The sequence below is a fragment of the Bactrocera dorsalis genome, chromosome 4, assembly GCF_023373825.1.
Source record: "Bactrocera dorsalis isolate Fly_Bdor chromosome 4, ASM2337382v1, whole genome shotgun sequence".
Lineage (NCBI taxonomy): Eukaryota > Metazoa > Arthropoda > Insecta > Diptera > Tephritidae > Bactrocera > Bactrocera dorsalis.
The window spans coordinates 26,263,866-26,280,127 of NC_064306.1; the positions used below are offsets into that span (position 1 = coordinate 26,263,866).

General features: G+C 36.7%; 2 protein-coding genes across 7 annotated transcripts in view; one reads left to right on the plus strand and one right to left on the minus strand.

The window, feature by feature from the left end:
- LOC105223247 (mucin-19) overlaps positions 1–16,262 on the plus strand; it is a 70,818-nt gene that overhangs the window by 34,039 nt on the left and 20,517 nt on the right. Inside the window, exon 1 of one of the 6 annotated variants that reach the window (XM_011200907.4) lies at positions 13,227–13,373. The exons of 1 other annotated variant lie outside the window; for it this stretch is intronic. The gene's annotated coding sequence lies outside the window, so the exon portion shown is untranslated. Of the gene's footprint in view, positions 1–13,226; positions 13,660–16,262 lie in introns of those variants that run through there. 4 more of the 6 variants (XM_011200904.4, XM_011200905.4, XM_011200906.4 and 1 more) reach the window with 4 other exon arrangements.
- On the minus strand, positions 1,215–9,698 carry LOC125778438 (uncharacterized). The gene is made up of 2 exons (XM_049456005.1): positions 8,687–9,698; positions 1,215–2,048 (listed from the first exon to the last, which is right to left on the minus strand). Exons 1-2 carry the CDS (start codon positions 8,708–8,710, stop codon positions 1,449–1,451), a joined length of 624 nt encoding a protein of 207 aa, XP_049311962.1. The 5' UTR covers positions 8,711–9,698; the 3' UTR covers positions 1,215–1,448.

Sequence of the window (16,262 nt, forward strand, 5' to 3'; positions counted from 1 at the left end):
ATCTGCCCCCGAAAATGTGAAAAAAATTATGAAGACAAATGTACATAATTGCCACTATGTCCATTAGTATGGGATTCTACAAAGTAATTATATCTTCTAATTACCAGCACTAGTGTATTTTAATTAAGTTTTATTATTTAATGGCTCATAAATAACATAACCTTATATAAATGACTCATATTACGTTTTTAATCACTTTTTCGATATTCCTTGCAAAATAACCTCAAATTTTCGGCCCACAAAGACTTCTAGGCCGACGAGATACCTGAAATTAAAGTCTTGGATCAATACTGAGGTTAGGTCTCCTTCTGATTCCCTTAAACAGATCGCGGAGAGTGAAGAGTGTTTAGTACTCTGTAACTAGAACCAATGTTGGCATAATGAAAACGGTCTATCTAATTTTCAATTATTTAAGTTAAGCATTTACGAGACGTCGAACACGCGCGGTATTGTAGAAGAACAATTCATGGATTTTACATGATGATAATGCACTATTGCATCAATCCACTATTGTGACCAAATTTAAAGCCAAAATGCAATGAATAACATGATTAACCACCGTATTTACCAGATTTGGATCCGTGTGAATTTTTCTTATTCCTCAAACTTAAACTGGCACTCCGTGGAACCCGTTTTCAGTCGATCGAAATGAAAAAAACAAAATTCGCTGAAAGAGCTGAAGGTCAACCCAAAAAGTGCTTATAAAAAGTGTTTTCGAGGACTGGATTATAATCGTTGGCATAATTGTATTGCATCTGGTGGGGATTACTTTGAAGTTGAAAAAGAATAAATATTGATGAATATTTAAGGTGTATTTAGCTTTCAGGTTCACCAGTTATTGAATGTTTACTGCGGGGCTTAGTACCATACCTCAATTCATCACCAATTTATTCGATTATTTAATTTTTTTTTTTTTTTTTATTGAATTAGCGAAAAGCACAAATTTTTATGTTTCATGTACATTCAAATATAATTTTACTTATTTATTTAGCAAAAATACACTTAATACCAAATAGTGACTTCACATAAGCACTTGTATATGATTTTGATATAAAACGCAAGAGTTATTTGATTACTTATATAAAAGGGGCCGGAAAATGCCAAAAATGCAAAAATTCAAAAGTTCAAAAATTGGTTTTTTAAAAAAGACGGTGCGGGCGCGTGTGTATCGGCGAACGTGACTTCTAGAATTGTGTAGAACCAAAAACGGCACAGCGTCACCTTCTCGTTGGGATAAGATGAAAAATGGAACAAAAACAGTTTGGTGTGGAGATGATCAATGATGCCCTCTTTGTTTTTCTAATTAACGCGTTGATGTGGAGAGTGTTGTATTCACTGGTCAGTGATGCCCTGCTGTTTTTTCCTAATAAACATGTCGATGTGGAGAGTGTTGTATTAGTTCGGGCGACAGGAGCTCATCTCAACATCCTGCCCCCCCTAGGCGAGTACTAGCCTAGTAGACGCTGTAGTGCCTGTAACGTAGCTACAACGCCGCTCAGGCCGGTGGGGCGGTGAGGTTGTGGCCTTACTTGGCTGCGCGTGGAAGTCGTATTGAGGGGGCGCCAGGACCATCCCGCTTCTGGTTGCCGTGCCACACGGTTAGGCTGCGATCGTCGGGGGGCCGTACGGCGGCGGAGTACAGTTGGTGAGCCAGGATGTCCGGCGTTCCGGTGGAGTAACGTATGATGTGGTCTTTCACATAACCGGCACAAAGTAGCAGATTCGCATTCAAGCGTGGCGTGTGACTGGGCCAAGCAGTTTAAACAATGGCCATGTGCCTGTGCCACCTTCTGGCGTTGTACGGGTAACATTCCCTTGAAAATAGAGCAATGCTGCAGCCTGTGAGCACGGCAACAGAGCGGACATCTGGTGCGTTGCGGTTTCGGAGGCGCCGGCGTCGGTGATGCGCGTGTTGAGCTACGTGCCACGGTTGTCGCCCTTGCTGCCGTGATGGTTCGGGGCGCTGCCACTGGAACAGGTCCGGAGCGAGGCACAGTAACAGCCGACCGGAGAGTTGGCGTGGGGGTTACCGGTGTATCCATATCGATCTGTGGAAAGAGAAAATCGTAATGATTATAAGTTGAATCCCTGTAAGCGTGCATGAACAGGATGCCACGTGAGGGCGCATGACTAAAGGATCGTCCGTCTATGGGGTTGCGATATATATGTAGGTCTACGTTGGTCTTACGGCTTGAAGCTTATTGTAATCATTTTTTTTTTTTTTGGTTTTTCTGAATGATATTATTAATTTATTTGCTTTTTCCCGAACTTTCGGATCAGTTTAGGCAGGGTTATTATTTGCGTTTTCGTAAGTGGCGGCCGTTGGTAAGAAACATAATTTTACAAGCGGCCGGGTTAGCGTTCCGTTTTGCGTACGGAGATCAACCACCCGGATGTGCCCGTCAGAACCGTAGTGAAGTTTCTCTATGCGGCCAAGCCGCCATTCTGTGGGGGGAAGACAATCGTCGTGAATTAGGACACAATCTCCAAGCATTGGAGCCTGTTCTGGGATTTTCCATTTATACCTCTTGTGAAGGTCTTTTAAATACTCTTCTTTCCATCGTCGGCTAAAATTATGATGGAGAATTTTAATTCGTTCCCATCGGTTTAGTAAGGACGGCGACTCCATGCCTGGCTCAGGTGTGGCCAGAATGGGTGCTCCTTTAAGAAAATGCCCTGGGGTAAGGGCAGCAAAGTCGGAGGGGTCTTGCGAGAGTACAGCGAGAGGCCGTGAGTTGAGAACGGCTTCGATTCTGGTTAACAATGTCGTGAATTCTTCATAATTGAATTTGAGGTTGCCAGCGAGCTTCTTGAAATGAGATTTAAAGCTCTTTACCGCTGATTCCCATAAACCACCCATATGAGGAGCGCTTGGGGGGATGAATTGCCAGTTTATACCTTGAGGGGCGTATTTTTGAACAATGTCAGGTGAGACTTGTTTCATGAACTCCACAAACTGTTTCTCGGTAGCTCTTTGGGCTCCAATAAATGTTTTGCCATTATCGCTCATGATTTTTGAAGGAAAACCACGTCTTGCGACGAAGCGAGCAAATGCGGCAAGAAAAGCCTCCCTGGTCAGATTAGTACATAGCTCCAGGTGTACTGCTTTTGTTGTGAAACAGACAAAAACAGCCACATAGCCTTTCATGAGGGTAGGAGATCTTAGCATGGAAGCCTTTATCTGAAAAGGACCAGCAAAATCTACACCTGTAGTGGTAAAAGGCGGAGCAAAGTTGCAGCGTTCCGGTGGAAGTGCTGCCATAATCTGTGTTCGCATTTTCTGTTTATGCATAGTGCAGATCTTGCACCTGAAAATGCATTTCTTGATTTGGGGCTTCAAACGTGGAATGTAATATTCCTGTCGTACCACATGCTGCATGAGACGGTTTTCGGCGTGCAACATTAATATGTGGATGTAATGTAGGAATAATGTGGCAAATGGAGATTTCTCAGGTATTATTATGGGGTGGCGCTCATTGTATGTTAGGCTTGAATTGGCAAGCCGACCATTGGCCCGAAGCAGCCCTTTCGTGTCTAGGAACGGGGTTAGCACTAAGAGGGAGCTTTTTTTATCAATCGGCTTCGATTCTCTTAGTGATGCTATGTCGCGGCTGAAGTAGCGCGTTTGAGTTGATGCGATAAGAGCGACCTTTGCCTTTTGTAAGGCTTGGTGCGTCAATGTATCGCATTGGGGGTAAGTTGCTCCTTTCAGTTTATGTTTCAGTCGCTCTATGAACTGGAGCATATAGGCGACGACTCTGAGGGCTCGGGGAAACGATGAAAATCGTTCAAGGATGTCATTATCCTCCAATATTGTGTGGTAGGTGTTGATTTTTCGACTCTCGGGCGCAATTATGTTGCGCAGCGGCGATTGTGGCCAAGAATCGGAAGATTCTACTAGCCATCGAGGGCCATTCCACCAGAGCGTGGAGGTGGCCAGGTGCAGGGGTTTGCACCCTCTTGTACCTAGATCGGCAGGATTGTCAGCACTGGCTACGTGTCGCCAAGTGGCTGCTCCTACTAGGTCAAGTATTTGAGACGTTCTGTTGGAAATATATGTTTTCCACGCATGTGGGGGTTTTTCCAACCAGGCTAGGACTATTTCGGAATCAGACCAGAGATATAGCTTGTATTTTGCCATGTCTAAGTGGGTCTGCACCATGGAAACTAGTTTTGCTAGTAGGAGGGCGCCGCATAGTTCAAGTCGTGGTAGACTTACCGTTTTTAGAGGCGCAACTTTTGCTTTTGCCACTAATAAGTGGCTTGTGGTTGCGGTATCGCTTTGTGTGCGCACATATATGGTGGCACAATATGCCTTTTCAGAGGCGTCACAGAAGCCGTGTAGTTCCACTTTGTATTCGGGAGAATAGTTCACCCACCGTGGAATTTGTATCTGCGAGATGTCGTTCAGATTACTCGCGAACTGGGACCACTTTTCTAGACGAAGTGGTTTTACTTGCTCGTCCCAGTCGGTACCATCTAGCCATAGTTCTTGTATCAGGATTTTGGCTTGTATCATAATTGGCGAAAGCCATCCTGCGGGGTCAAAAAGTTTTGCCACAGAAGAGAGAATTTGGCGTTTTGTAACGGCGGATAATGCGGATATGGACTCGGTCGTATAGGAGAACTGGTCCGATACCGCATTCCATTGGATGCCTAGAGTTTTTGTGGTACTTTCCTCTTCGAATATGAGGAAATTAGTATCCAACAAATTTTCTTTTGGTATGTCTTTTAATATATTTGGGTGATTTGCCGTAATCTTTTTTAGGGGGAACCCTGCTGTGTTGAGGGCCTTTGTCACTTGTGATAAGGACTCGTATGCTTGTGAGAGGCTGTGGCTCCCAGACAGAATATCGTCTACATACGTTTGTGTTTTTAAGATTTTTGTTGCCAGAGGAAATTCTGACTTTGTGTCTTCTGCCAGTTCGTGGAGTGTACGGATGGCTAGATATGGGGCACAGTTCACGCCAAAGGTAACTGTTTTTAACTTGAAGTCGCGAAGTGGACCATTGGGGGATTTTCGGAAAATAATGCGCTGAAAATCTTGATCGTCTTTATGTACGACTATTTGTCTATACATTTTTTCGACGTCCCCGTTGAATACGTATTTGAAACTACGCCAGTTTAGAATAAGCAGCATTAAATCAGGTTGGAGCGTGGGTCCCGTAAACAGGATATCGTTTAGGGAGTTCCCCGAGCTAGTGGTTCTTGAGGCATTGAAGACAACTCGAACTTTGGTTGTTTTTTTCTCGGGCTTTACTACTGCATGATGTGGCAAGTAGAAAGAGTAATATTTGCCTCTTATGATTTTTTCACATGGGCTTACTTCCTCCATGTGATTTAAATGAAGATATTCTTCCAAGACCCCATCATAATCTTGTTTTAGCTCACCTTTTCTAAGTAGGTTTTTTTCCATACTTAGAAACTGCTGCATTGCAGAGGTGCGAGAGTGACCTAAGGCGAGTGTGTCTGGAAATTGTTGTCTTAGTGGTAGTCGGACGACATACCGACCATTAGCTGATCGAGTAGTTGTGGCTTTGTAAAAGTCTTCACAATACTGATCTTCTGGTGTTGTAATTGAAATGGAGGGGAGTTCTTCTAACTCCCAAAACTTTCTCAGTTGTGAATTGAGGTACTCGTTTGAGATTTCCTCAACTTGAGTTGTCATTGCTGTGACTGGTTCCGCAACTAGTCCACTTAGGACCCATCCGAAAATGGTATTTTGCGCCAGTAGTGTTTTAGAAATTTTCTCAACACCCTCTAGTATAATTTGCGATATGAGATCGCTGCCTAATAGAAGGTCTATTTGAGCGGGGGTATTGCAGTTGGGGTCTGCTAGCTTTAGGTGTGTAACCTTGTGCCATTGCTTGCTATTTATGTGATAGCTTGGTAACATATTGGTTAGTTGCGGTAAGACTATTGCATCTGCTTGAATGCGCTTATCCGCTTGGGGGGAAATTAGGGTAATGGGACAGATTTTACTTGAGTTTTGTACCACTCGTCCGCCCATTCCCGTAATTTCAAAGTTGGCTTGTTTTGTTGGCAGTTTTAGCCTATTTTGTGCCCTAGACGCTATGAAAGATCGTTGTGATCCTTGGTCTATTAGGGCTCTGAGCTTAAACAGTTCTCCTCGATGTTCGATGGAGACAACTGCTGTGGGTAGTAGTACCCTACTTTGATTTTCGCTGTGTAGCGTTTGAGTTTTTACAGCCTTTGAGCAGCAAGGGGTTTCTTGGCATATTTCGGAATTTTGAGATTCGGGAGTTGCGGTTGCAACTAAACCCGTTGCTCTTTTTGGGAAAGCGCTAGTTTGGGGTGTTTTGGAGAAATTATTGAAGTGCAACATTGAGTGATGCCTTTTGTGGCAATATACGCAATTGAATTTGCTTTCGCAATTATTTAGATTGTGAGAATGGGACAAACAATTTGTGCAGAGTCTTTTTGATCTGACAAAGGTGTTCCTTTCATTAATATTCAATTTTTTAAACTTATCGCAAGATTTGAGTTTATGCCCTCCTGTGCATAGTTCGCATGACGTATGATTGTTTTGTTCGGAAGTGAACGATTGCGTTTTGAAAAAACTACGATTTAAATTGTTGTTGTTATTAGCTTGGGGTCGCATGAAGCTGCGATTTAGGTCATGTTGAACGTTTTTAGTTCTGACCATTTTTTTATCTACCCGTTCCGCGATTTCATATTGGGTAGTTAGGAAATCTTTCATCTGTTGCCACGTTGGGCACTTTCTTCGCGAAGAGAGCGATTGCTCCCACAAAAGCAACGATTTTTCGGGTAATGCCGCGGAGCATATGTTTACCAGTATGGGGTCCCAATTGTCAGTGGGAATATTTTGGGTCGTTAGAACCGACAAACAATTCGAAACAGTGGATTGAAGCTTTATGAATTCTTCACTTGTTTCTCTCTGAATTTTTGGTAAATTCATTAATATGGTCACTTGTTTGTCGACCAGTATTCTTTCATTCTCGTATCGTTCTTTTAAAGCTTCCCAAGCTAAATTGAAATTGTTGTCATTAAGGGCGAACTGTTTTACTATGACGCCTGCTTGACCTTTTGTTTTGTATCGGAGGTGATACAATTTTTGTGCATTAGACAACTTTGGGTGGTTTATGTAAACGGCGGTGAACATGTCCCGGAAGGACGGCCATTGTTCATAACCCCCATGAAAAATTTCTGTGTCACATGCTGGCACTTTGAGGTGAATACCTGAACTTGCCTCTTGGGCCTGTGTTTGTGGTAACTCTACTCTCAGTTGTGGATTTGGTGCGATTGACCTTGTTAATTTTAATTGATCAGAGATCATGGCTTTTGTCTCTTCATATTGGTCAAGACAATTTTCATATTTGGAGTAAGCCGAGGTTTTGAAATTTTCCGGAAGATCCGAATCATCCGTTTCTACAATGGCGTCATAGGCCGCTTGGAGACGTGTCCAAAAATTGTCAAGGTTTTGATTCTTGATTTCTAGTACCGATTCAGAATTATCTAGAATCGGCGAAGATGAGAATCGAGTGCAGTATCGTATTAAGCTGTCACTCTCTGATAAAAATTTAGCGTACGAAACGTCTTTACCCCGTTTTTGTTTTGTAGCACCTTGCTTCGAGCGTGTAGCTTCTGCCGGTGTACATGGACTTTTTTCATCCGAAATCATTTTTGGTATTTTTAGAAATTGATGAGACTTAGATTCCTTTGAATCTGTGTTCATTTAGATGAAAAATGGTAATATATGTGTATATATACAATTTTCTGATTTAAAGCAAACGAATAAATTTAGAGAACCGTAAAGCGCTTTCGCGTCGATAAGAGCTTTAATTTCTGTTGAAAGTAATAAAATACGCGTATTTCAGATTTAGCGTTTAAGCGGTTGTATGTAGTTTGGTTGTAAACTTTATATATTATATATATGCGGACTTTTCTGACTGTCCCTGTTTGTGTACGCGTTAAAGCGGTCACTTTGAATAAAAGTACGTACTATGTGAGCATGTACAGATTAGTACGTATGAAAATATTTATTTATTTATCTATGTATGTATATATATATATAATTGTATGTACGTATAGATTTCTAAAATTTTTAGTATCGATAATTAGGGTTTTCACAAGTCTTCCAAAGTTATAGGTTATAATGATTCGAAAACATATCATCGAGAATTGTAAATGTGTGAACTCATTTTGGTATGAAACCCAACAAAATTTTTTTTTTTTTTTTAAACCAGTGTAAAACTGTATAATTTTACGATTTTTCGATGCTTTACGACGGGTTGTGAGTACCCCAAATATATGTTAATATAAATATATATATATATATATTTTTTTTTTTTGTAAACCAGTGTAACTGTATAAATTCACGATTTTCCGATGCTTTACGACGGGTTGTGAGTACCCCAAATATATGTTATTATAAATTTTTATTTATATTTTGAGCTGTTAAATATATGTACTTGTAATATATGGTAAGGTATGTATGTATATAGAATAACTATGTATGTTTGATTTTATTTTGTGTATTTAGTCAGTATGTATACATCTGTGTATCTCGTTTTTTTTTTTTTGTTTTTTACACAACCGCTTTGAAATACTTTGAACTAGATGAACCAATATGGGCTTCAAACATACATATACATACATACATATATAAAGTGCTAAGATACTAGTAGGAATCGATACGACTCACTTTGGGGGGTGTAAATGTTTCCATATAGGGGTTGATGTCCTCCTCCTGTCTTCGCAGTGTATTTCAGGTCACAGGTCCCGGTGTATTTGTTGTTTGATGTATTTAATTACTTTTATTATTTATTTTTATTTTTATTTTATTTATTTTTTTTCTTTCCGCGCCCGTTTAGATTGAGTTTCTTTCCATTATATGTTAGTTGCACGCCCGTTTGTTTTTTGATTGTATAGTATCAATATTTATTTCACATTAATATCGATAATTATTTTCCAACACCAATAATAGGTAAGGGGGCAGAAAACATTGGAGAAACTAGTCACATACAAAATCTTCACTGCTTTTGCTTTGTTGCTTTTTGTTATTCTTTCACTTCACATTTACACCATTTCCATTTGCTTGGGAATTTATTAAAAAAATGTTGTTGTAATCTGTATGCACGGTATATGTGACTCTTTATGTTTCCACTTCGTAAAATAAAAATTTGTTGCAATATGTTTTCGTTTTCTACGTAATACACAAATTTATGTGGAAATCTGCTACACGCCGCGCTATCAACCGAATCACTTGTCGGTTTTTTTTTTTTTTTTACGATTGCATAATATATGTGTATATGTGTTCACTTTGTCACTGCACCTTTCCGAAAATCTTTATCTTCTGTGTAAAAGTTGTAACTGTTTTTTTTTTTTTGTTTTAAGCGCATGTATATATATACATGGATGCTTCTGTGTTATTGGCCGTAACTGTATATATCTATGTATATGTATGTATTTCCACTATTCACTTTTTAACCGTTTTGGTTTTAATTTGTTTTACCGCACGCCAAGAATTTCCACTATTCACTCTTTAAACGTTTTTATTTTAATTTGTTTTACCGCACGCCAAGAATTTCCACTATTCACTTTTGAACCGCTTTGATTTTAATTTGCTTTACCGCACGCCAAGAATTTCCACTATTCACTTTTGAACCGCTTTGATTTTAATTTGCTTTACCGCACGCCAAGAATTTCCACTATTCACTTTTGAACGTTTTTATTTTAATTTTCCGCCATAGTGCCGTTCTTTTTTCCTCGAAGGACCATATTTAGCTTTCAGGTTCACCAGTTATTGAATGTTTACTGCGGGGCTTAGTACCATACCTCAATTCATCACCAATTTATTCGATTATTTAATTTTTTTTTTTTTTTTTATTGAATTAGCGAAAAGCACAAATTTTTATGTTTCATGTACATTCAAATATAATTTTACTTATTTATTTAGCAAAAATACACTTAATACCAAATAGTGACTTCACATAAGCACTTGTATATGATTTTGATATAAAACGCAAGAGTTATTTGATTACTTATATAAAAAAAGGGCCGGAAAAAATACACTTAATACCAAATAGTGACTTCACGTAAGCACTTGTATATGATTTTGATATAAAACGCAAGAGTTATTTGATTACTTATACAAAAGGGGCCGGAAAATGCCAAAAATGCAAAAATTCAAAAGTTCAAAAATTGGTTTTTAAAAAGGACGGTGCGGGCGCGTGTGTATCGGCGAACGTGACTTCTAGAATTGTGTAGAACCAAAAACGGCACAGCGTCACCTTCTCGTTGGGATAAGATGAAAAATGGAACAAAAACAGTTTGGTGTGGAGATGATCAATGATGCCCTCTTTGTTTTTCTAATTAACGCGTTGATGTGGAGAGTGTTGTATTCACTGGTCAGTGATGCCCTGCTGTTTTTTCCTAATAAACATGTCGATGTGGAGAGTGTTGTATTCGTTCGGGCGACAGGAGCTCATCTCAACAAGGTGTTTGTGGTTTGTATGTACTTTTTTGCCACAATGTATAAACAATGGCGCCCTTCTTACCTAATTTGCTTATATGGACGGACACCATAATATCACAATAATACTTGCATAAATACACAATATATTTCCCGAACAGTTTTGACGATTTTAGACTAAATTTTTACAATATGAAGTCTCATCAAAAGTAGCCATAAAAACTATTAAGTGGGGAATAGGAAAAATCTGTTTGGTATTGTTATAGCTGCTGTGATTCTGCTATATATATTCCTGGCCTAATAATGAAAATAGGAATATTTATCAACGAAAATGTTTTTTTTTTGTTTTTTTTTTTTCGTTGGATTTGGCTCGTCTTGGAAGACCCACACGGTCGATTGCTGTTTTGTTTCGGGCTCATACGCATAGATCCATGATTCGTCACCTGTGACGATTTTATAAACGTCTTTTGAAGCACCGCGATCGTATTTTTTCAGCATTTCTTTACACCAATCCAACGAGAACAAACCTTTTTCACGGCCAGGTGTTCATGCAATATCGAATGTATGCTGGTGGGAGAAATGCATAGGCATGCCTCTATCTGAAGGTATGTTACATGACGGTCTTGCATTATCAGTTCACGTACGGCATCGATGTTTTCTGGCACAACGGCTGTTTTTGGACGACCTTCACGGAATTCGTCTTTGAGCGAGCGTCGGCCACGATTGAATTCGTTGTACCAGTTTTTCACAGTGCTATAGGATGGTGCTTCATAGAGATTTTAGTTCATCGATGCACTCTTGTCATGATAATCCACGTCGAAAGTTGTGAAAAATGATCGCACGAAAATGTTCACGAGTTAATTCCATTTTTTGGCCGAGATGAATTTTTTAATTCCCTGTAAATAAAACAATTCACGATTAAATGACAAAACGTTCTGAGTGATGTTATGCTAAAAAATGTCAAACTTTCCAATGGAAATGTCAGATTGCACCTGGCAACACTTAGTGTTGCCTAGTCCAGAAATATATATAGCAGCCTATGTATTGCTGCTTAAATTAAATTTTCTGAAAAAACTTCCATTTTTTGGTTTATTGGCAGCTGTCACTGCAGAAGCTGTGTATATTTTAAAAATTTTATTGATAAAAAACTGCAAGCAACTACTTGAAAATAACCAATAATTATGAATAATCGAATATAATTTAAGAGCATTTGAATATTGGCTTTTTAAACCAAGGATTTAAGTCAGCTTAGGCGCTGCACAAGTCACAGATGCCGTTCATGAAATTTTGGTTTGCAAAAACTTAGCGCGCTAAGACTTTACTTTCCACTGCCGAGTAGTCGCCAACGTTGCCGTTGCTGCTGCCGCGGCTGTACAATGTTAAAGTGCCACAATAGTAATTAAACTTTGGCATTTTTGAACTGAAATGCAGACAAGATAGCAGCCAGCAGCCAGCAGTGCGTGGCCTTAGACTCCAGCCATGCATGTTTGCACATAAAAATCTACACATATATAATATATATTTAGGTATATGCATGTAGTGCAGATGTTGACATGAAAACGTATGAACTAAAGCGCACTCGTGCCGCTGTTGCAATACGCTCTTGTTTACATATTTTATTTACATTTTCTTTGCAATGGGCTTCAGCTTCAATTTCTGCTGTTTCTACTGCGTCTTTTTCTTCGTCCTCTTCTTCTTCTTCTACGGCTTACCGCTGCTATTTTCGCGCACTCGTGGTGTTTGCTTTCATTTAAGTTGATAAATATTGGCTGAGCGCATGCGGTCTGCATGAAATGCTGCAATCCACATACATATGTATGAGTGTATGTGTGTGTTTGCTTGCCGCTATTTGTTTGCGTTTTTCATCTTTCATGGCTTGCCATTAAATTCCCTTTCCTTATATATAAATTTGCGCGCACGAGAGCGCTGCTTGCAACAGCTGCTGCAAGTGCTTATGTGTGTGTGTGTTGGCAATGCAAGTTTGCTGCTTAAGTCTTTTGTTGTGCGCAAATGGGCATTTGTCGCGTTCGGTCGAGCGCGGTCGCCTGTCATTCGCGCTTGATTGCAATTTGGCGAGTTCGCTGCTTAAGTCTTTTGTACGCCAAGCGCTGAGCACTTCCACCTGGCACAGGCCAAGGCGCGCACATATGTTTTGAAGTGTGCAAAAGTTATAAAGCTTCTATTTTAAGTACACACGGGAATTTCCAAGCGAATTTTGTGATTTACTCTTACTACCATCCATCATATATGTATATGTGCCTGTATGTATGTATGCATGTATGTGCGCATGTTTTTGACAGCACATAAAGCACACTAATTCAATATCAAACAGACAATCGGTGGCAAACTCCGATGACATTGTTGCCTGCTTCTTTTATGACCACATAGCCAACAGCGTCGACCGCAGGCGCAGCCACTGCCGCCGCCGCAGCAATTGCAGTCAGTTGAAAATAGTAAACAGCTTCGAGCTAAAAGCCATTAAGGTGTGTGTAGTAGGTAATTGGCGCGCCTTAAATCGCTTGCAGTCAGCGTTGGCGCTCGTTTGCGCTCGCGCAGCGCACGAAGCTGCTTGGTTGCTGCGCTCATTGGCGCTCATTAACGGCAACTTCCTTCTTCTGCGCGCACACAAATATACACACAAACGCATAAATAAAGCGCACTCTTGTCGCTTAAGCTCTTGGCCAACAGCCAACAGCCAACAACAAGTTGCGCACCTCTCACACTGTGCGGCGACTGCGCAGCTCGCTGCTGCCGCCGACTTAACAGCTGTGCACTGGTTATTGGCACCAACAGGCAGACAGACAGACAAACAAGCTGGCAGCCTAGCAGCCTACAACCTACAGTTCGCTCGAGACATTTTAGTCTTCAAACTTCAGTACGCCAGTTCACCAGTCGCTAGCCACTGTGCGCCGCCGTAGTAAGTCTTCATTCTACAATTAAGACGATAGTCTATAATTTTTTTGTGTTGTTTGCTGATATCCATTGTCTAGTCGTGTTGGCTAGCTGCGGCTCGTGATAGTCTTTGCGAGTCTTCAGCGCTTGGTGCGCTCATCATTTTGCCATTTCTTGCTCGGCTGGCAACGAAACCAAAAGTGATTGTTAAGTGCGCGCATTACCGTGAAGTGTGCCAGTGCCTGTTTGTCTGCCAATTCGCTAGTCAGTCATTCTGCCAATACAGCGTACGATCTGTTTGCCGTTAGTTGGTTATTATTATTTTTTTTCTGCTTTTTACTTGTGCTTAAAACGATTTTTTTGAGACTTTATTGAGTGTGTGTTACCTTGGAATGCATCGTCCAGTGGCGGCGAAGGCAACAACAGCAGCCGCACGCAGTTACACCCAAAGCGATCGTGTTGTGATTTTGGTGCTTTTTGTTTGCAATTGCAAAATTTTTTTACGTGTGTTGCAAGTTTGAAAATTTGCGCTGAATACGCGATATTTTAATATACACATGAAGCAGTTTTTGTGATTTTTTTTTTGATAAACTTTAATAATAGTTTTTGTGAAAATTTTCTTGAAGCAACAAATTTTTTGAGTTCAAGCTATTTTTTTTCCTGCTTAAGTTATTTTCTATATGTTACATATACAATTTTTTTTATTAAAATTTTTTGAGTGCAATAAAAAAATATTATTTCGAGGTCTTCAATTTTTTTTTACTTATTTTTTTTTGGTTTTTATGTATGCTGTATCAAATTTTTTTAGTTTTTTTTATGTGCAAAAATTTTTTTTTAATATAAGATCTTTACAATATTTTTTTGAAGCTTTTTTTTAAATACTTGGTTTTCTTCAATTTTTTGAAAATTTTAAAGTTTTTCTTTGTAAATTAATATTTATTTTTCGTTTGTTTCTGAAATGGAGATGTGAAATATATGACACCTCCTTTAGTGCTTATAAAAAACATATTCTTGATTAACTTTTTTTTATTTTTACTCCTAAAAAGTGTTATTTTGGGAGAAAATTTAAATATTTGTTTGAAGTAACTAAAATTAATGCGAATTTTGTAAAAAATTGATAAAGTAATTTTAAGAAAGAGCAATAAATCAATTTTATGCGATAATTAAAATTACCTTTAAATTAATATAAATATAAAAGTAAATGTAAATTTAAGAATTTATTTTTTTATTTTTTTTTGCTTACTTAAATTTTATTTTCTTCCTTTTTTATTGAAATTCTATATTCGGATTCGGAAATAAATAAGTTTCATTATTTAAAATATTAATAATAAAAATTCTTTGCTTCTAGAAATTAATTTTTTCTTTAATAAAAAATTGTGTTTTAATTAATATTCAATACATAATTTTTTAAATTTATTTTTAATATAAATTTTTTATAGTTTTTTTAAGTTTATTGTAATGTCTTTTAATATAAATGCACAATTAAATTTAAATAAAAGAAATTTATTATAAATTTTATTTTTCTTGAAACTTAAATTTTAATATATTTTTAATACACTTTTTAGTTTTTTCTTTGTATATTGAAATTGTCTATTTGAATGTTTCATTTTATGGGCAAATTTTTTAAAAAAACTTTTAAGTTTTATTATTTTCAATTTTATTAATATAAAACTTTTTGCTTTTAGCAACTTGTAACCATTTTTTTATGTTTTTCTATAATAAAAAAATTATTTTAATTATAAATTTTTTAAAATATATTTTCATTTCATTTTAATACATATTTTTATAGTTTTTTATAAAAGTTTATTATATTTTTTTTAATTTAAATAAAAAATAAATTTAAAATCAAAAAATGCTTCTAAATTATATTTTTGTTTTTAATTAAATTTTAATATATTTTAATACACTTTTTTATTTTTATTTATGTATATATTTTTGTAAGAAATTATTAAGTTTCATTAATTCAAATCTTAATCATTTAAAATTTTTTGGTTTTTGAAATTTTTCCCAATTTTTTTCTAATTATTTCTAGAATTTATTTTTAAATAATTTTTAATTTAAACTTATAAACATTTTATTTAATATAAGGTGAAAATTATTTAATTTATATTTAAATTAATTAAAACTTTTATTTTTTATAATAGTAATAGTAAAAATTTTAACAAAAATAGATTATAATTAACTTCTTACATAAATGAATTGTATTTTAAATTTAAATTTATACAAAAATCAATTAATTTGCATTAAAAGTTAATTAAAAATAATTTGTTTATAGTTTTTTAAAATTTGTTTATTAATAGTAATCGTTAAAAATTTAATTTTTAATTAATTAATTAATTTTTTTAAGTTTTATGTTTAATTAATTAATTTTTTAAAAACGTGTTTTTACAAAATTTTTTTCTTAAATTTAAATTTTATTCACAATATTTTTATAAATTTGATTTATTAAGAATTTTTTATAAATTTATATTTTTTTCTTATGCTTAATTTTAATTTATTTTAAAAAGTTGGATCAAAAAAATGTTATTATTTATTCGACATTTGGGTAATTTTATTTATTTTATTAAAATGTTGTTATTAGAAATATATTTCCTCACACTTTTTTCTTAAAATTAATGCCTGATATTTTTTTTAAATTATCGATTATTGTTTTTTAATTTTTTTTATTAATATTTCCATTTGTTTTTTTTATTTTTTTTATTTTAAAAGTTTTTTTTTTATTATGTTTTAAATTCCATTATTAATCTATAATTTAAAATCGCCTCCTCACTCTTTACTTTCCTTCAAAAAATACACGCGCGACACCAAATAAACAGTTATTGCACGGCATTTAGTAATAAAATTACTCGGCAATTACAACAACAACATATGTGGCGTGTGCACAACAAATTTAAAATGCAAACTACACCAAGAC

Excerpts from the sequence above, each read along its gene's own strand:
- LOC125778438 (XM_049456005.1), bottom strand. The coding sequence starts at position 8,710 with ATGGAAACATTTACACCCCCCAAA. Across the intron at positions 2,049-8,686 it reads AAACATTTACACCCCCCAAA|ATCGATATGGATACACCGGT; the intron begins GTGAGTCGTATC and ends CTCTTTCCACAG.